At 40.7% G+C, this 17845-nt stretch overlaps 6 protein-coding genes and 1 pseudogene across 7 annotated transcripts; 4 read left to right on the top strand and 3 right to left on the bottom strand.

The window, feature by feature from the left end:
* The first annotated feature begins 101 nt into the window (after nucleotides 1–101).
* LOC106433117 (cytochrome P450 77A4-like) lies at nucleotides 102–2093 on the top strand. The gene has a single exon (XM_013873962.3). The coding sequence runs from the start codon at nucleotides 498–500 to the stop codon at nucleotides 1998–2000; it is 1503 nt and encodes a 500-aa protein (XP_013729416.2). The 5' UTR covers nucleotides 102–497; the 3' UTR covers nucleotides 2001–2093.
* A 301-nt stretch (nucleotides 2094–2394) lies between these two features.
* LOC111201337 (agamous-like MADS-box protein AGL97) lies at nucleotides 2395–4289 on the top strand. The gene has a single exon (XM_022693048.2). It carries the CDS (start codon nucleotides 2395–2397, stop codon nucleotides 3514–3516), a length of 1122 nt encoding a protein of 373 aa, XP_022548769.1. The 3' UTR covers nucleotides 3517–4289.
* LOC106433116 (probable aspartyl aminopeptidase) lies at nucleotides 4263–6811 on the bottom strand. Its single transcript, XM_022693651.2, has 9 exons — nucleotides 6504–6811; nucleotides 6285–6420; nucleotides 5938–6210; nucleotides 5698–5848; nucleotides 5392–5631; nucleotides 5133–5265; nucleotides 4869–5050; nucleotides 4639–4751; nucleotides 4263–4548 (listed from the first exon to the last, which is right to left on the bottom strand). The coding sequence occupies exons 1-9, from the start codon at nucleotides 6751–6753 to the stop codon at nucleotides 4440–4442; spliced, it is 1587 nt and encodes a 528-aa protein (XP_022549372.1). The 5' UTR covers nucleotides 6754–6811; the 3' UTR covers nucleotides 4263–4439.
* Nucleotides 6812–7048: 237 nt separating this feature from the next.
* On the top strand, nucleotides 7049–10569 carry LOC111201514 (probable disease resistance protein At5g04720). The gene is made up of 5 exons (XM_022693649.2): nucleotides 7049–7887; nucleotides 8382–8752; nucleotides 8825–9180; nucleotides 9261–9466; nucleotides 9544–10569. Exons 1-5 carry the CDS (start codon nucleotides 7215–7217, stop codon nucleotides 10371–10373), a joined length of 2436 nt encoding a protein of 811 aa, XP_022549370.2. The 5' UTR covers nucleotides 7049–7214; the 3' UTR covers nucleotides 10374–10569.
* A 94-nt stretch (nucleotides 10570–10663) lies between these two features.
* On the bottom strand, nucleotides 10664–12894 carry LOC106433112 (ACT domain-containing protein ACR12). Its single transcript, XM_022693652.2, is given in 11 exon segments — nucleotides 10664–10862; nucleotides 10936–11004; nucleotides 11103–11208; nucleotides 11307–11362; nucleotides 11510–11569; nucleotides 11674–11758; nucleotides 12006–12100; nucleotides 12198–12326; nucleotides 12464–12524; nucleotides 12729–12805; nucleotides 12808–12894. Coding segments are annotated over 11 exon segments (888 nt in total). The 3' UTR covers nucleotides 10664–10799.
* Nucleotides 12464–15503, bottom strand: LOC111201338 (annotated as a pseudogene).
* A 193-nt stretch (nucleotides 15504–15696) lies between these two features.
* Nucleotides 15697–16758, top strand: LOC111201515 (40S ribosomal protein S17-4). Of its 2 annotated transcripts, none has more exons than XM_022693653.2 (2): nucleotides 15697–15797; nucleotides 16153–16758. In XM_022693653.2, the coding sequence occupies exon 2, from the start codon at nucleotides 16184–16186 to the stop codon at nucleotides 16592–16594; it is 411 nt and encodes a 136-aa protein (XP_022549374.2). In that variant the 5' UTR covers nucleotides 15697–15797; nucleotides 16153–16183; the 3' UTR covers nucleotides 16595–16758. The 2 variants fall into 2 exon arrangements, with proteins under 2 accessions (XP_022549374.2, XP_022549375.2); XM_022693654.2 differs by having other exon boundaries at nucleotides 15737–15797; nucleotides 16150–16758.
* The last annotated feature ends 1087 nt before the right edge of the window (nucleotides 16759–17845 follow it).

Raw genomic sequence — 17845 nt, 5'->3', positions numbered from 1 at the left:
AAACAGAAAGCCTAAAGAGAAGAAAGACAAGAATGTGGATCAATATTCAATTGGACAAATTAAAAGCCTAACTAGTGGAAATATCACAGGCCCAGAGGTATTATGTATAAATAAATAAGTTGGGTTTATACTAAGTTGTGAAATTTCTTAAGGATATATCATTGTATTTGTATAAAATGGTAATCAATCCCAAACAAGAAACTTAAACTTCATACCAAATGAAAAATGGAGAGCATGTTACAAAAAAACATATTTTTAGAAATTGAAGATACACATTTTCACAATTTCACATACGTTATACTATGCTTTCTAAAAACAAAAAATTCAGATATTTTGACATATTTTTAGAAATTAAAGATACATATATTCACATGCGTTATACTAAGTTTTCTATTAATACGCAAATATACAACTTGTTGACTGATCCAAACAGTTCTTGATCACTGATTCAAATCCTCCATAGCTCTAAGCTCAGCTCAAGGAAAAAGCGCGCCAAAATGTTAGACCTCTTCCTCTTCACTCTTCTCGTAACCGTTTTTGTTTACACACTCACGCGAATAATTCACACGTCGAAGCGCGTGAACCTCCCACCAGGCCCACCGGGTTGGCCGGTAGTCGGTAATCTCTTTCAGTTCGCGCGCTCCGGTAAGCAGTTCTTCGAATACGTCGACGAGATGAAAAAAACCTACGGCCCGATTCTCACGCTACGCATGGGGATCCGAACGATGATCATCATCTCCGACGCGAATCTCGCGCACGAGGCCTTGATCGAGCGCGGGGCCCAATTCGCAACCCGGCCCGTCGAAACCCCGACCCGGAAAATCTTCAGCTCGAGCGACATCACCGTCCACTCCGCCATGTACGGTCCCGTGTGGCGATCCCTGAGGCGTAACATGGTTCAGAACATCCTGAGCTCGAATCGGTTGAAAGGATTCGCCTCCGTCAGAAAATCCGCCGTCGATAAGCTCGTGGAGAGGATCAGATCGGAGGCTGGGGATCACGAGGGGATCGTCTGGGTGCTGAGAAACGCTAGATTCGCTGCTTTCTGCATCTTGCTAGATATGTGTTTCGGAATCGAAATGGATGAAGAGTCGATCGAGAAGATGGATCGGATGATGACGGAGATCTTAATCGCCGTCGATCCGCGGATCCACGACTACCTCCCGGTGCTAACGCCGTTTTACTCCAAGGAGAGGAAACTCGCTCTCGAGCTTCGCCGGAAGCTGGTGGAGTTCGTCGTTGGCTTCATCGAGAAGCGGCGATCGGCGATTCAGAACCCCGGCTCGGATAAAACGGCGTCGTCTTTCGCGTATCTCGATACGCTATTCAATCTCAAAATCGATGGTAGGGAAACGACGCCGTCTGACGAGGATCTCGTGACTCTATGCTCAGAGTTTCTCAACGCGGGAACGGATACGACTGGGACGGCGATCGAGTGGGGGATCGCGCAGCTGATCACGAATCCGAAGATTCAATCTCGTCTCTACGATGAGATTAAATCAACGGTGGGAGATCGAACGGTCGACGAGAAGGACCTGGATAAAATGGTCTTTTTAAAAGCTTTCGTCAAGGAGATTCTCAGGAGACATCCGCCTACGTATTTCACGTTAACTCACGGCGTTACGGAGCCGACGACTCTCTCCGGTTACGATATTCCCGTGGGAGCCAACGTGGAGTTTTATCTTCCCGGTATGAGTGAAGACCCGAACATCTGGTCTAAACCGGATAAATTCGATCCGGACCGGTTTATAACAGGTGGAGAAGACGCTGACTTAACCGGAGTAGCTGGAGTGAAGATGATGCCGTTCGGAATCGGCCGTCGGATATGCCCGGGGCTTGGGATGGCGATCGTACACGTGGAGCTAATGGTGGCGAGGATGGTTCAAGAGTTTGAGTGGAGCATAAACCCGCCGGAGAGTGGAGTTGATTTCGCCGGGAAGTTAGTGTTCGCGGTGGTGATGAAGAATCCCTTGAGAGCTATGGTCAAAGCCAGGGTTTAAGACAAGTCAATGACTTGCGAACCAAGTCTGTCTAAACTTCCCTTTTTTATTGTTAAGTAATTTCCTTTTTTAATAATTAAGTAAACCGAAGAAGCTGAAACCAATATAAACCTAGAACAAATACTACTACGTACGTTATAACTAAACCAAAAAAATATAGCTTGAGTGAACCGGTCATGGTTTCAGGTGATTATGAGTAATTAGCTCCAAAAAAGGAAAGTTTAGGTAATTAACGTTCTAATTACAGATTAGCAAATGATTAACAAAAAAGGAAAGGAACGAGAGTTCTTTGAAGCCTTGCCTATATATACTGATGTACTGTTCATTACCAAAACGCATAACAAAAAAAATTCATTGTCTCTCGTTCTTCTCTGTGTGTTTGTGAAATCGAACAATGGGAGGCTTGAAGAGGAAGATACCGACTGATAAGAAAATAGAGAGGAAAGAATCTAAATCGGTTGCTTTCTCCAAGCGCCGTAAAGGTCTTTTCAGCAAAACCGCCCAGCTTTGTGTTCTCTCCGGTGCTCAAGTTGCTATCTTAGCAACTCCACCTTGCTCCAAATCCAACGTGTCATTCTACTCTTTTGGTCACTCTTCGGTTGATAACGTCGTCTCTGCTTTCCTCAAGGACCAGTATCCTCGGGAAGATCATCTAGGGTCAGAGTTTTGGTGGGAAGACAAGCGTCTTGCCGAGTCGGAGGATCCCAAGGAGTTGAGTGAAGCGGTGGACTCTATTTCGAGGATGATGCAGAATCTCAAAGGGTTACGTTCGAAGGCCTTGGCAAATCGTGAGGATGCAAAGAAGAAGAAGAAGGAAGTTGTTTTTGATCAAAGCCAAACCCTAAATTTTCAGTCCGCTGGTGCAAGTAGTAGCTACATTCATGAGGATCAACCTGAGAATCTCCAAGGGCTTGTCAAGATCTTTAAAGAAGAGGATCAGAAAGTAGCAGTTTCTGACAAGAACAACAACAACAACAAGGATGTTATACAAGGAACTCATCAGGAGCTTGATGGAGACCAAGCCCTAGGTTTCGAGTCTTATTTGGCAAGTCTTTGCATTCAAGACGTTTCACCAGAGAATGTGGAGGGGTTTGTCAACAACAGTGAGATCGCAACGAGTTCTGACAGCAACAACAACAACAACGGTTTACTTGAAAACTTGGATGGGTTTGATCAAGCGCTTAATCTTGATGATGACTTCTTTGACTTTGAGATGAACTCTGACGGTTTTATAGCTACAAATTTGGAGATGAATGTTGCCTCAACGAATGGATATTCATGCGCTGGTTCTGGCTCTGAAGATGGAGCAATGGTGATGATTCCAAGTAATTCTAGTGAGGATAATCAGATGGTAGCGGTTTCTGACAGCACCAATGCTTTACCAGGAAACTTATATGGGTGCTATCAAGAGTTTGATATTGACCAAATCTTTGATTTCGTGGAGAGTACTGAAGATCTATCCATGAACTCTGAGGTGGATGTTGCCTCCATGATCGCCTCACTTATGGAAAATTAAACATTCTCCTATGTAGTACCATAATTTGTCACATTTGATATTCTTACTTTAAATTTTTTTAAGTATGCATATGTTTTTAATTTGATATGAGTGAAACAAATAGTATAAATTAGACATAATTAACCTTACACTAAACAAGTTTCTTGAATTTTGTTGAACATGGAACATGAGAATCTCCACTTCTCTGATTTTTTCAATGGTTTGTTTTCCAATGAATTTTGAAAGTCATTCAAGGTAACACAGTGGTAGAAACATTGTGTGTCACATCTCTTGTGCCAAGTTTGGTGAATGAATAAGTTGAAGTTGAGCCAAAGAAAAGATAACACGTTAACGTATGGATTGGATTATTTCAAGTAGTTTTGGTAGGATCTGGTTTGACTTCTGTCAATTTTCCAATCTTTGGATGTTGACCGAACTCAAACCGGTTTAATTTTGGTTTTATCTTGGTTAATAATAAAAACTCATTTTACTTTTTTTTCTTCTGCCGAGTATGGAGCATCTTTTATCTCACATGAAACCTACTAATTTCTTATTAACCAAAAATTGATTTTTGAATCAATGAGTATTACAAGAGAAAGCATACACATTGCCAGATACAAAATTGATAAATAAATAAATATCCTTATGACTATGAGAGATAGAAAACCAAAATTCAAAAAAAAAAACTCTTATTAGTTAATCAATCATATGAGATCAATTATGGTAACAAATGCATGAACTTTGTTTACAAAAGAAAAACAAAAAAAAAAACAAATGCATGAACTTTGTTTAATGCAAAAAATACAACATAATCACGTATTACAAATCAGAACCTTCACCAAAAACAAAAGAATATATTTTCCAATTTGGTTTAACAAAGAAAACCACTAAACCGCCAGTAAACACCATTAGACCGAAAACAACTCCTGCAGCAGCAGCAGCAGCTAATCATCCACCGTGAGCTTCCTATCTACGCTTGAGAAAGATCGATAAAACGCCTTGAAATGTCTGTACGCTATGTCTATATCATCTGTTCCACAAATCTCTCTCACACTGTTTCACAAGTACCGCCCTAAGAAGCTCAGTCTTTAAGGTAGTTTGGTTAGTAAAATATGATCAAAGAACTGTGAGTCATTAATATACCTATGCATAGAAAGCTGAGCTATGCCACAATCAACGGTTCGAATCCCGACTCCTGAAGCCAATATAGGTCCTATTGTTGATCCACATCCCATATCGTTTCTCACCACAAAGTCCTGCACGAATACCACAAATCTAGTGAAGAGCATCTAGAAGATGTATATGATATATAGATTCTAAGAATCTTTTTTACTTCATGTTGTTTACTCTTGGGTCTTTCACGAACATCTAACCTGAATAGGAAGATCATGGAGCTTTGCAACTTCTTTGAAAAGAAAAGAAGTGATCCCACTGGTTGCATATCGTTGGTTTGCGTTATGCTTGATAACAAGACCCTTGTGTAGTTGAGGACGGTGATTCTCTTCATGCTTGTCTGCAAAGTTGGGGTGCACTCCATGAGCCATATCTGCAGACACTGCAACCACAAGCATCCAAACACAAGTCTCAGCCAAAAGATAAGAAGAAAAAAACATTCTGACTATGTCTTGCGAAGGTACCAAGAAAAGATTTTCTGATAGCACGGTCAAAGGTACACTCCGTGACCTGAGCATTTCCTAGAGAACTCACAATCCGTCTCATGGCTTGAAACATGGTGGGTGCCCCTGCACCTTGACATGAATCTGAACCTACCTATTGAACCAAAACATTTATAAAGACTTAAACCTTTCTAGCACATCGCCAGCATAAAGCAAAATGTTATGGAAGGTGTTCAAACAAAAGCAATCTTAGATATATCTGATAGGAAAAAAAGGATACCTCCTCGTTGTCAAATAAAGCAATCATCCGGATACCATGTTCAGTGGAAAGACTTTCTGATGATGCACATGAATCAATGAGAGCTCTCAAAGCGCAGAAGCTCGAAGCAAGATTATCTAGTCTTCCAGAGAATATGAACTCATTGTTTGCTCCTCCAAGGCAGCTAGGTTGGGTGTCACAGATATTTAACTCAAGACTCACTATGTCCTCGGGCTTACACTCCAGATCATCTGACAAAATCTGCAACACAGTCATCCAGCTTTATAACAAACGATGAATATTACGGCTAATTCTAGCAAATAACACCTGCATGAGTAACGGATGATGAGCATCTTTGTTGGAGGAGGGAGATACGCTTTTGTCCTTTGATTCTGCCGAGGTTTCATCTTGTTTCGTTGCCAGTAACGGAACAAGCTGAGTCTCCAAATTCGGTTTGAACCCCTCACTGTTCACTGTCCTAAAAAAAACAAATACAAGAAGAACAAAAACATCAAGAGGGAGCTTCAAACACTAGTTCCAAATGCATTAGTCCAAGTAAGTATATACCGATCAAGATGAATGGCCAAAGTGGGGACTCGAAGCAACGGTCTTTTGACTTTGACAAGCCTATGAACAAAGTTACCATCGCTAGCTCTCACAATCGCTCTCCCTGCAACACTCAAGTCACGATCAAACCAGGTATGCCACAAACCACCACCGTAAGTCTGAACATTCACCATCAGGTAGCCAGACTTGGAAGAGGCTGACTTTGGTTTGAGTTTAAGACATGGACTGTCTGTGTGAGCAGCTATTGCATGAAAACCATTCCCAGGAACATACCTACCAAAACAAGAAACATATAAGAATCTTTTTAATTATCAAAAAAAAAAAACATAAGTGAAAAGGGAACTCACTTATCTCCGACAGCAAAAGCAACAAGACAGGACATGTTTCGAGTAAAGAAGTAACGGCCACCAGGTTTCAGATTCCAGTCATCGTTCTCACTAAGGAGATGGAACCCAGCAGCCAAAAGCTGTCTCTTTGCCTCAGCTGGCAAATCAAATAAGAATCAAATCAAATTAATAAAATGAACAAAGAAACAAGGTCGGAGACTGTGTTTTAATGAATTTTACCAGTGGCGTGAAACTGAGTCCATGATTCATTAAGATAATCAAGAAGATCGTCGACAATCGAAGTATTAGAATCACTCCCGAGCGATCTCGAATCACCCTGGGAGGAGGAGGAGGAGGAGACGGCTGAGAAGGAGCGAAAGGGAGAGCGATTGAGATAAGTAGGAAAGGAGAGGCGTCGAGGGAGGAAGCGCGTATGGTTTAGGATCGTTGGAAGAGAATGTGTTAGTGGAAGGCGAGCTATGGATGCCATTAGTGTGTGTGTCTGCTCTTAGTTTTCTTTCACAGTTCACAGTTTCTTTCGATAGCTCATGATAAACTCTAAGCGAAGGCTAAGAGACTAATTTTTATAAATGGGCCGTCAAAAACTTGGGCTCTAAAGCCCAATAAAAACCAGTGGATATTACTCCGAATGGAACAAAAATATCCGTTTTCGCGCGCTTACGTAACACAAATAATTGAAGGTGACGTGGCATAATCACGGCGTCTCTCTTCCAAAAGTCTTTGTGTATTGATTGGGTCTCCGCCTCTCCTCCGGAGACTAAATAATTAAACAAAGACTTGAGAGATAAGGTAAACTGCGACGAAGCTTCATGAGTGGGTCCCACGTCTCCCCCGTCTACTTCTTTACTTCACTCCGCCGTGGGGAACTTTTCTTCTTCAGTTCTTCTTCACCACACACCAACTATCCCCTCTCTCTCTCTTTCTCTCATCATGGCCGAACTTATCGGCGGAGAAGTCGTGACGGAGCTCGTAAAGCAGCTCTTCGCCGTATCCAAAAAAGCCTTGAGATGCAGAGGCGTCGCCGAGAATCTCGCCAACATGATCGCAGGCGTTCAACCGACCATCAAGGAGATCCTCTACAGCGGAGTAGAAGTGAGCGCTCACCGCCAGGTTCAGCTTCGTATGTTCTCCGAAACCTTAGACAAGTGCAAGAAGCTCACCGACAAGGTTCTCAAATGCAACCGCTGGAACATGGTTCGCCAGCTATACCACGCCAAGAAAATGGAAGACTTGGAGAAGAAGATCTCCAGGTTCATCCAGGGCTTGCCTCTCCACGTTCTCTGTGACGTTCATCACCTTCGTGCTGACTCTGAGGTTCGGTTCGACCGGATCGATAGGGGCTTTGACAGCTTGAGTGAGAAGATGGGGTCTATGAAGATCAGGGGTGGTGGATTGGTGCAGGAGGAGATGAAGGCAGGTGAAGCTGCGATGACAGATGGTGATTTGGGGAACTTGGGGGTGGGGTTGGAGTTGGGAAAGAGGAAGGTGAAGGAGATGATGTTTGGTTTGAAAGATGAAGGAGGACTTGTCGGGATCTCGGGGATGAGCGGTTCAGGGAAGACCACTCTTGCTAAAGAGGTTGCAAGGGACGAAGATGTCCTAGGTAATATATAAGCTCTATCTTTAGCCTTTAAGATCTATTGTGGCAGGCCATGGAGTTGTTTAATGGCATGTTATGTTGATATCAATGTTCAAGATATTGTTAGTCGATAATTAGACGCTTTATATGAATGAGGTTATTGATTAGACAGGCACCTGATTTTTTGAACGATACCGATTAAATTAAAAAAAAAAATCTATCAAGAAAAATCGTTTAGATCCAATTTGTGATTTTTTTTAAATAAATAAATAAAATCAAGAAAAAATCGTTTAGATCCAATTTGTGGCTTAGGCGTTGCCTAGACCAATTTTTAGAACACTAGTTGATATGATGTATCATGCTTCAGTGTACTTTTACTTATGTTTGTATGTTTGATTATGTCTTGTTCATCTCTGGTGAACTATTGCTGAGTTGTTTGGTTGAGTTCTTGATATTGGACTCTGCTTTAGAATCATAGAGACTGTTTCTCAGAAGCTTGAATTTGTTTTCTTTTACAGGCCACTTTGGGAGACGGGTTCTGTTTCTGACAGTCTCACAATCTCCTAATATTGAGGAACTGAAAGCCTGTATCTGGGGATTTCTTACTGGTAATGAAGATGGCTTTGGTGCCACTCTTCCTGAACCAGTCGGTCAGACACGGAGGCTGGTGATCCTTGATGATGTTTGGACAAGGGAAGCACTGGACAAGCTGATGTTTAACATTCCTGGAACCACAACTCTTGTGGTCTCACGGTCTAAGCTAGCAGATCCTAGAACAACCTATGAAGTAGAGTTACTAAATGAAAATGAAGCAACGTCTCTGTTCTGTCTCTCTGCGTTCAATGAGAAATCAGTACCTTTTGGATTCAGCAAAGTGTTGGTCAAGCAGGTACTAATAAGTTTGCTATGCATAGTAACATTTTTTTTTTCAGTTTCTCATGTTATTGACTCTCTTTGGTAGGTTGTTGCTGAGTGTAAAGGTCTACCTTTGTCTCTAAAAGTTGTTGGTGCTTCTTTAAAAAGCCGACCTGAAAAATACTGGGAAGGTGTAGTGAACAGGTTATCAAGAGGTGAACCTGCTGATGAAACTCATGAGAGTAGAGTGTTTGCTCAAATTGAAGCAACTCTAGAGACTCTAGACCCTAAAACCAGAGAGTGTTTCATGGATATGGGTGCTTTCCCTGAAGACAAGAAGATCCCTCTTGATGTAATCATCAACATGTGGGTTGAGATGTATGATCTTGAGGATGCAACTGCCTTTGCTGTTCTTGTTGATCTATCAAACAGGAATCTCCTCACTCTTGTCAAAGATCCAAGGTACTGTATGCAACCAACTCTTTATGATCTTCTCTTACTTTTGTAGCCACTTAACTAGCTTACCATGGATACTTTTGCAGGTTTGGCGCTATGTACACTAGCTACTATGATATTTTTGTGACGCAGCACGATGTTCTAAGGGACCTGGCACTTCATCTTAGCAACCGTGGGAGAGTTAACAAAAGAGAGAGGCTACTGATGCCGAGAAGAGAGTCAGAGCTTCCCAAGGAATGGGAGAGGAGCAATGATGAGCCATACAGTGCACGTGTAGTCTCCATCCACACAGGCAAGAATCTGTTAAACGACAAACTTCTAATCACTAGAATATAACGTTTTAACATGGACTTCTGTTTCTTATTACAGAGGAGATGACTGAGATGGAGTGGTTTGACATGGAACTCCCTAAGGCAGAAGTTCTGATAATAAACTTCTCTGCGGAGAGCTATGTATTGCCACCTTTCATTGCTAAGATGGGCGGGCTCAGAGCGCTGGTGATTATCAACAACGGTATGTCTCCTGCGCGTCTTCATGACTTCACAACCTTTACCAATCTGGCCAAACTCAAGAGTCTCTGGCTTGAGAGGGTTCATGTCCCTGAACTCTCTACAAGTACCGTTCCTTTAAAAAGCCTCCGCAAGATGTCTCTGATCCTGTGCAAGATCAATAACAGTTTTGTCCAAACATCAGTAGACATGTCCCAGATCTTCCCAAACTTGTCTGATCTCACAATAGATCACTGTGATGATCTCGTGGAGCTACCAACGACCGTCTGTGGAATCACCTCTCTCAACTCCATCAGCATAACAAACTGTCCACGCATCAGCGAGTTGCCTAGGAATCTGAGCAAGCTAAAGGCACTTCAACTTCTGAGGCTATACGCTTGTCTGGAGCTGAAAGCTCTACCTGTAGAGATCTGTGAGCTGCCGAGGCTAAAGTACCTAGACATCTCTCAATGTGTCAACCTGAGTTTTCTTCCAGAAGAGATAGGAAAGGTGAGGACACTTGAGAAAATCGACATGAGAGAATGCAGCTTGACGAGCATACCTAGCTCTGCGGCTTCATTGACTTCTCTACGCCATGTGATATGCGATGTAGAGACTTTGTGGATGTGGGAACATGTCGAGAAGGTGGTTCCCGGACTTCGTGTTGAAGGAGCTGAAAAATGCTTCAGCCTTGATTGGCTCAACGAGTAGGATCAAGTTGTGTGTATGTTCCATTAACGCAGGCTCAACAAGTAGGTTCGTAATCTCCCCCCTCATTGGCTTTGGGAGCGTGTTATGTAAGCAACTTATTGCTAATCTGTAGCAACTAGCTATAGCTTTTGTGTATTTTCATTCCTTGCAACTTCTTACTCTATATTCTTCACTATTAATCATCCACTTATAAATATAGCTGGCTTATTAGTAGATTTCAGACTATATCTTCAGTGAGATAAGAACCAAACCATGTTTTATTCTTTAGCCCCCAATGTGGTTCAGCTCCAGACAGAAAAATAGCGCGTGATGGTATTACCAGTTTCCACATAATGTTCAAAAGAGGAAGACTTGATAGGTCGCAACAGATGCGATTTCGAAAAGGAGAAAGAGCAGTTTTTGTTTTGGAACAAACAAAAAAGCTAATTAATAGCTGTCGATGTCAGTTTCAGGCCTTCTCAGGAAGTAACGCAGACAGTTCACCAACACCTGCAGGACAAGTTTGGCTGTTTAGATCTCTCTGTGTTTTAAGGTTTTTAAGTGTAAAGTAACAGAAACTCACCTGTGATAACGAACTGTTTAGCGCTTGCCCTTGGTAGCTTACGTGAAACTTGTCTTTCGCAACCAGTCCCTGAGAAATTTAATAAGACAAAGGAATTTTTATTACAAGGCGTTGAAATGGAATCACAATGTAGGTACATATATAGAGGTTTAAGAGGTTTTGATTACTTCTGTGTCTATCTCCGCGGATTCAACGTCTATGTTGATATCTGCCATCACTTTGATCATCTCTACAACAAGACCTGGCCTGTCTGCTGTCTCTATGCAAAGCAGGCTAGACAAAACATGAAACGGGGAAAGGTAATGTAAACTGTTTGATCAGGCTAACTTATAACGTGACCTTGTGGTGTAGTTATTCTACTCAATATATACCTCCTCTTTGGTCCGTCTTCTTTCACATGTATGTGAGTCGCGATATCGACGTCAATCTGTCAGAACATGAATCAAAAACATTTCAGTAAAGGTGTCTTTAACAACAAATACAAACCGTTTCGATACCAGGTTTAGCCATAAGAAAAGCGTTTGCATAAAACATAGGACAGAGAAGTAATCCAACAAGCAGAGTAAACATTTACCTTCTTTTCAGGGGCCTTTATTCCAAATGTCTCACCCATTGCAAGTTGATCACTGCATTCCTGAGAAGCAAATAAAGGCAACGTTAAAAAATATCCAACAGCTGGATCCAAAAGCCTCTTTGAAAGTGAAAGTGTAAAGAGAGAAAGAAAAAGCTGAAGCAGACCGGATGGTATTTCAAAAGATTGTTGATGATTGTTAATCGGATTTGCTCCAAAGAGTCAGGATCTTCCACTTTCCGACCAGTGTCTCTAGTGTAAAAGAAAAATCAATTCCAGCATTTGTAATCATCCAGTCTGCTCAGAATTCATTTGTCTAATGCTAATGGCCTATTCCTGAACAGTAAAATATTAATCTAATACTAGATACTCTAGACCAAAATTCCAAAGGATGATAACAAACAATCAATATAATGGAGGGCTTAAAGGATTGTACATCTTATTGAACAAGTGGTCTAATAAGTGACAAAAGGAACACATAAAGAACGGCTTTGCTTACAGTTTTGTTATAGAAAATTTGGTTTGCTTAACGGATCCTTCAGTTGAGACGGTTCCTTTTATCACATCCAATCCCAAATCTTTCAACGCCCTCATCTACCAAACACAATAATGAATCATAAGCTGAAAACAAGGCAAGATTCCATAATATCAACAGATATAAATACCAAAAGAGGCTACAGAACCAGCTTACAGTGTCAATGAGAGCCCCAAGACGATCTCCAAAACTGAGCTGAACAATGGTGGCTTCAGGGTCAGCATCCTGGTCTATCAAAACCATTGGCATTGGAACGATGTCATCATCATCATCATCTTCCATTTTCTGCGATCAAAATGTCATCTCAAAGCACATGTCAACACAACACAAAACGTTTCCCTATTAAAGATAAGAAAACCAAATTAAAAATAGTATACAGTACACACATGACAGTAGACTCTCTGCATTATTAAGTTACAGACCTGATGAGATGGAGTAGCAACATCAATGTTGTTAATCGATGCATATACTCGGTTCCTTATACTGCGTATCAAAATCAACCAATGACATAACTTCTTATAGAAATCAAAATTACCAAGAAAGATTCATACGAGAATCTACAAAATGTTACACACTAACAAATCGTTCGAGCACATACAGAGCAAAACGTTTTTTAGTAGATTCGAATAAAGTTTACTAAAATGGAAGTTATCAAGCAGACAACTGAGAGATCTAATTAGTACTAACCTCCTCCTCGTGGATAGAGGAATTACACGGAGATCAGCGAAGAAAGCAGGCGATAGATCTGGAGGTGAGGTTAGAGCGCGGGAAAGCGAGTCTGGCAGCTGGTGGCGGAAGAAGGAGTAAAGGAAGCTAAATGAGAAACAGAGAAGATAGTATTCGAGAGCGCCATTGAAGAGTCTATTCGAACACACAGATTCTTCCTTCTTTTCAAGAGAACACTGCTTAAGGAAGATGATGATGATGGAGTGCTGACTCAGAAGTCAGAAGTGATGTCCGAAGTGACTTTTTTAGATGGTCCACCTGTACCTTCTACTACTTACTAGTTTAAACTTTAAACTAGTTCATGGCCCAATGGGCCTTACTACCAATTAATAAAGCCCTTTGATTACAATTATTCAGTTTTTGGAAAGGAAAAAAAAAATCAGCTGAAAAAAACTGATCACAGTTGATTAATCCAAACTATCATTTGCGCTAGATCTGGTTATATGATAAAGACTTTGATACAAACCTATTTTTGATTAAAAAAAAATTGATCAGAATCAAATGCTCGATGAGTTTTTACAAGGCGTGTGTTAGTATAAGATTGAAAATAAATGATGTCTGTGTGATCCAGCATAGTCTTTATTGAAGAAAATGGATCATACTATCTTAGGTAATCTCTAGCTTCTTCTAGTGCTTTTTTTTTTGGTTTTTGAGTCTATACGTGGGTGTTTCCCATGTTCATTACTCAGCCTCAGAAGATTTTTTTATGACGGGTGAAGAAACTTGAGCAACAGAAGCCAGAAAGTGCTGGGAAGGTAATCTTGCATCATACCATCATCTTCCACTCGTTTCTTTTGCATTGATGTTTTAAAAAAATGTGTTGTAGTGTTGTTCATCTTCTAGATGCATTTGTAGTACCCGAGTCTGGCTTTGCTTTCGGAACAAATGAACATTTAGCACAACATACCAATAAACGAATCCGTTCATTGATTGTTTGCTTTCACTATCTTACGCAGAAACCTGAGGAAAAGAAGCCTTGAGTTCATCACTAGCACACTACCATCTGGTCATAAAGCAACCAATAGTTAAAAAATAAAAAGTCTTTAATCTTTTGTCCTCTCTTGGTTTGAGACTCCTGATGTGTGTTGTGTTCTGAAGAAATCAAGTTTTAGAGGAAGATATAAATGACTGCCTAAAATGGTATGGTACCAAACGTATTTGTGTGTTCCAAAAATCTTTCCTCGCTATTTTAGTCTTTCATCACCATCTTCATCAGCAAATACCCAATGTTATTGTTTTCCTATTCACAACAAAATGTGTAAAACGCTAACAAACTAAAACATCGGCAATTTCATTTCCTTCTTTCATCACATCTGAAAACTGAAATCCTCAAGATGGCCACCCGGAGTTAATTGCTGACCAAACTCAGACATGATCTGTTGCTGCTGCTGCTGCTGAGGCTGAACAGGACTCCCCTGCTGCCCATTCCAGTCCATGTTGGAACCATGCATGGCTAAGCTAGTATCGACCGTAGTTATGTCGTGTATGCTCGACCTCTTCCTCTCTTTCTTCCCCGAGTTCTGTCTAAGGAAATATTTCTGAGCATGACTAAGCGACTTGCGTGGGTGTCCTCGTTACCACCACGTTCCTCGATATGCTCCTCCAGTCTCCTTTACCATATCTCTTTAATCCTACCAGAAACAATCTGCAACAAAACATTCATAATATTCAGCTGTTAATCCTCCTAAGATCTCTAACCAACTAAACCCCTTATACATACTTGTGTTCGCTTTCCGACCAAGGAGTTCCTCTTTTCCGCTCGTTCTCTCCGTGTTTAGACTCAAACGAGATCTGACCGGCCGAGTCATCCATATAACGCGGGACATGGACTCTGCCAGAATCGATCTCAATAACATCATGCACCAAGGCCTCGTAATGCTCCCTAACTTCACCAGCAGATTTCTGTAGCTGATCGGCTATAATCTCCCACCGGTTAGGAGAACCTTCAGGGAAAAGCACCAAAGCATGCTCGAACATCTTATCCTCCGACCTTGTCCACTGACTCGCCGCCATATCCAAAGATTTATGAGTGGTGGCTGGTGGGTGTGAACAAAAAAAGACTCCAAAGTGGGAAAGTTCAAAAATCTGAATTTGGTTGGAGGTTGGAGATTAAACTGTTGAAGAGTGTCCGATTATTTATACGGATTCTCTTGTTTTTTCTTAAGATTGTTTTGTAGTGGGAAATTAAAGGGGGGGAAGAAGCAGCTCAGAGACCAACTTCAACACGTTTTCTCTGTACAATTTTGGTATGTCTTTTGTATATCTCTCTTCTATATTTTCACTTTATTTAATTTTAGGGTTACACACACGTCACCTGTCGACTGAATTTTTGCTAGACTTTGTTACAATTCTCTTGTTATTGTAAGCATATGCCACATTTACTCCAATAATATCGGAGCACGTACCTATTTTAGAAAGAAAAAAAAACACCGCCTAAAAAAGTACGACAAGCAATCTAGAATGTATCCCTGTCTGTCACTCTGTCGCTTGATGTTCTGCTTTTATTAACTAGAATCTTAAACATAGTTAAACCTGGTTCTTTCTCTCCTGTAAATTGTTGTTTACCTTTCAGCGCATATGTAATACTTCTTCTTCTTCTTCATGTTTCTTGGTGATACTACATTTTCGAAACAAATCTCGTAGAAGTAAAAATTGCATGATTGTTAATTGTTTTGACCAGTTTACTTTAGTTATGACCAGTTTTAATTAAGTACCGCAAAATTTGACCAAATTTGTTATCAGTTGGGCCATTAATGCTAGTCAAGAGTGTAGCATTAAAAAGTTCAAGACTGACGACTATTAATTTGAAAAGTCCATAGAAGATTTTTAACTTTTTGGGCCAATATGGTATCAGCTTAGCATTATTGAATCGAACTTAGGCCCAAAGATATAAAATGGGCTGATAATAGAGCCCGTAGAGAGATAACAAATAAACCCTAACGAGAACCTTTATATATAAAGAAAAGGCAGTTTCTCATCTCCGTCTTTGCTCCTTTCATTTTTGCTGCCGCTTGTTCATCTTCCTCGCAGGTACGTTCTGGTTAACCCTAGACATTTGAATCATTGTCGAGAAAACTCATAGGAAATATAAAGAAGATTGTGATCTATGTATTGTCTGTTTGAAAGGTGTAGAATGGTATAGTCTTAGGTTTTGCTAGATTCGTCAATGTGGGTGTATGTAACGATTGATTAGATTAGATTAAATGAGTTAGCACACCTCTTTCAATCTCAGTGTTCATAATGTTGTTGATAAACATCCTCTTAATATTTTTTTGCAATATTATTGACTCTCTGTTTTATTCATTTTTGTGAAAAATAAATAATGACTATCTCTAATGTGTTCTTGCTAATAAGACATGAGTTACTTGTGCTCTACTGTTAGCAGGTAAGTAAGTAAGTCAAGAGATAACTGAAAGATGGGGCGTGTCCGTACCAAGACCGTGAAGAAATCTTCTCGCCAAGTCATCGAGAAGTATTACTCTCGCATGACACTCGACTTCCACACGAACAAGAAGATCCTCGAAGAAGTCGCAATCATCCCTTCGAAGCGTCTCCGCAACAAGATCGCCGGATTCTCCACCCATTTGATGAAGAGGATCCAGAAGGGACCAGTCCGTGGTATCTCGCTCAAGCTTCAAGAGGAAGAGCGTGAGCGCCGCATGGACTTTGTCCCCGATGAGTCTGCTATCAAGACCGATGTGATCAAGGTGGACAAGGAGACTCTAGAGATGCTTGCTTCCCTTGGAATGGCTGACACTCCTGGCTTCTCTGAAGTCGAGACTCAGGCTCCGGCACCTGCTTTTGGCAGGCCACCCAGAAGGTTCTGAGGAGTTTGCTCTTTATTATCAGTCAATCAAGATTCTGTTGCCTTTTCAATTTTAGGGACACAAGAGTTGCAGTTCTTTGAGTGTTTTATGTCTTTTGATTCGAGACTTATGTCTGAAACTGAAAGTTAAGACTTTTTTCTATATTCCATACTTTTTTGAGTTTTGATGAGCGTTGGTTTATTTTATTTTATTTTATTTTTTTGAAAGAATTTTAAATTTATTCGAATCAAAAAAAAACTTTGTACAGAGTTTTATCTGCTACCATATTTAAATACAATGAAATGCAAACCAAAAGAAAATATGCTTCTATATCTCTCAAGCTATACTAGCCTCTGTTAAACCAATCTTTCATCATCTTCTCATATTTACTTCCTACCCTCCTTCTCAAAGAAGATATTCTGTTTCTAATGAGCTTATCAAGCCTTGCAATCAGACAGGTAGCTGGCTGCGATGCCTCACCCACTCTTCTCACATTCCTCTCATGCCATAACGCATAAGCCACGGCCTGAAAGCAATAACGCAGTAATACAGTCGAACTCCACTTATGTAAACCCTTCTCAACAATCCGAAGCACTCTATCCCATTTATACACTTCTCCACGCCCTGCCAAATGTTTTATGGTTCCAATCCAGACTTCCTTAGAGAACGAGTACTCAAAAAATAGGTGATCACGAGTCTCAGCTTCCGTGTTACACAACCAGCATGTAGAAACGGCTTGTGGATTCCACCTAAGAATCCTATCTCCTGTTGCTAGTCTGTCATGAATAGCAAGCCAAACTAAAAAAGAAAATCGCGGGGTAGCTTCAGTGAACCACACTCCTTTTACCCAAGATACCTTTGGAGATGAACTTCTTACAAGATTCCAAGTATGAGATGTTCTGAAATCTGTTTTAAAATCCCCATTCTCCCTCTTCCAAAGGCATATATCATCTAGCTGGTTGAGACCTTTATTTTTGAGAACCATAATCTCGCGATCAACCTGCCTAAGAGAGTGAGCACGATGCCTTCTCACTCGGTACAACTGAATAGCTTTCTCCACCGTAGAGTTTATAGGAGAGCGTTGGTTTAACTAACAAGCTATGTTCTAACAAAGATTATAGGATAGACATAACAATTAGTACTACCAACACTAGTCTCCTAAACTAAAATGTAATAAAATTTTCACAGTTTCCTATCAAATTAACCAAATTGTAATTAACATAATCATGTTTTATTTAAATAGATCACCCAATAATTTAATAATTTAACTCG

The sequence above is a fragment of the Brassica napus genome, chromosome A10 (genome assembly GCF_020379485.1).
Source record: "Brassica napus cultivar Da-Ae chromosome A10, Da-Ae, whole genome shotgun sequence".
NCBI classification, from domain to species: domain Eukaryota; kingdom Viridiplantae; phylum Streptophyta; class Magnoliopsida; order Brassicales; family Brassicaceae; genus Brassica; species Brassica napus.
The sequence above is the reverse complement of the archived record's forward strand: the minus strand, read 5'-3'. Positions and strand labels throughout refer to the sequence as shown.

Excerpts from the sequence above, each read along its gene's own strand:
- LOC106433117 (XM_013873962.3), top strand. The coding sequence starts at position 498 with ATGTTAGACCTCTTCCTCTTCACTCTTCTCGTAACCGTTTTTGTTTAC.
- LOC111201337 (XM_022693048.2), top strand. The coding sequence starts at position 2,395 with ATGGGAGGCTTGAAGAGGAAGATACCGACTGATAAGAAAATAGAGAGG.
- LOC106433116 (XM_022693651.2), bottom strand. The coding sequence starts at position 6,753 with ATGGCATCCATAGCTCGCCTTCCACTAACACATTCTCTTCCAACGATC. Across the intron at positions 5,849-5,937 it reads TTGGCCATTCATCTTGATCG|GACAGTGAACAGTGAGGGGT; the intron begins GTATATACTTAC and ends TGTTTTTTTTAG. Across the intron at positions 5,266-5,391 it reads CTTTATTTGACAACGAGGAG|GTAGGTTCAGATTCATGTCA; the intron begins GTATCCTTTTTT and ends TTGGTTCAATAG.
- LOC111201514 (XM_022693649.2), top strand. The coding sequence starts at position 7,215 with ATGGCCGAACTTATCGGCGGAGAAGTCGTGACGGAGCTCGTAAAGCAG. Across the intron at positions 7,888-8,381 it reads AAGGGACGAAGATGTCCTAG|GCCACTTTGGGAGACGGGTT; the intron begins GTAATATATAAG and ends TTTCTTTTACAG. Across the intron at positions 9,181-9,260 it reads ACTCTTGTCAAAGATCCAAG|GTTTGGCGCTATGTACACTA; the intron begins GTACTGTATGCA and ends ATACTTTTGCAG.
- LOC111201515 (XM_022693653.2), top strand. The coding sequence starts at position 16,184 with ATGGGGCGTGTCCGTACCAAGACCGTGAAGAAATCTTCTCGCCAAGTC.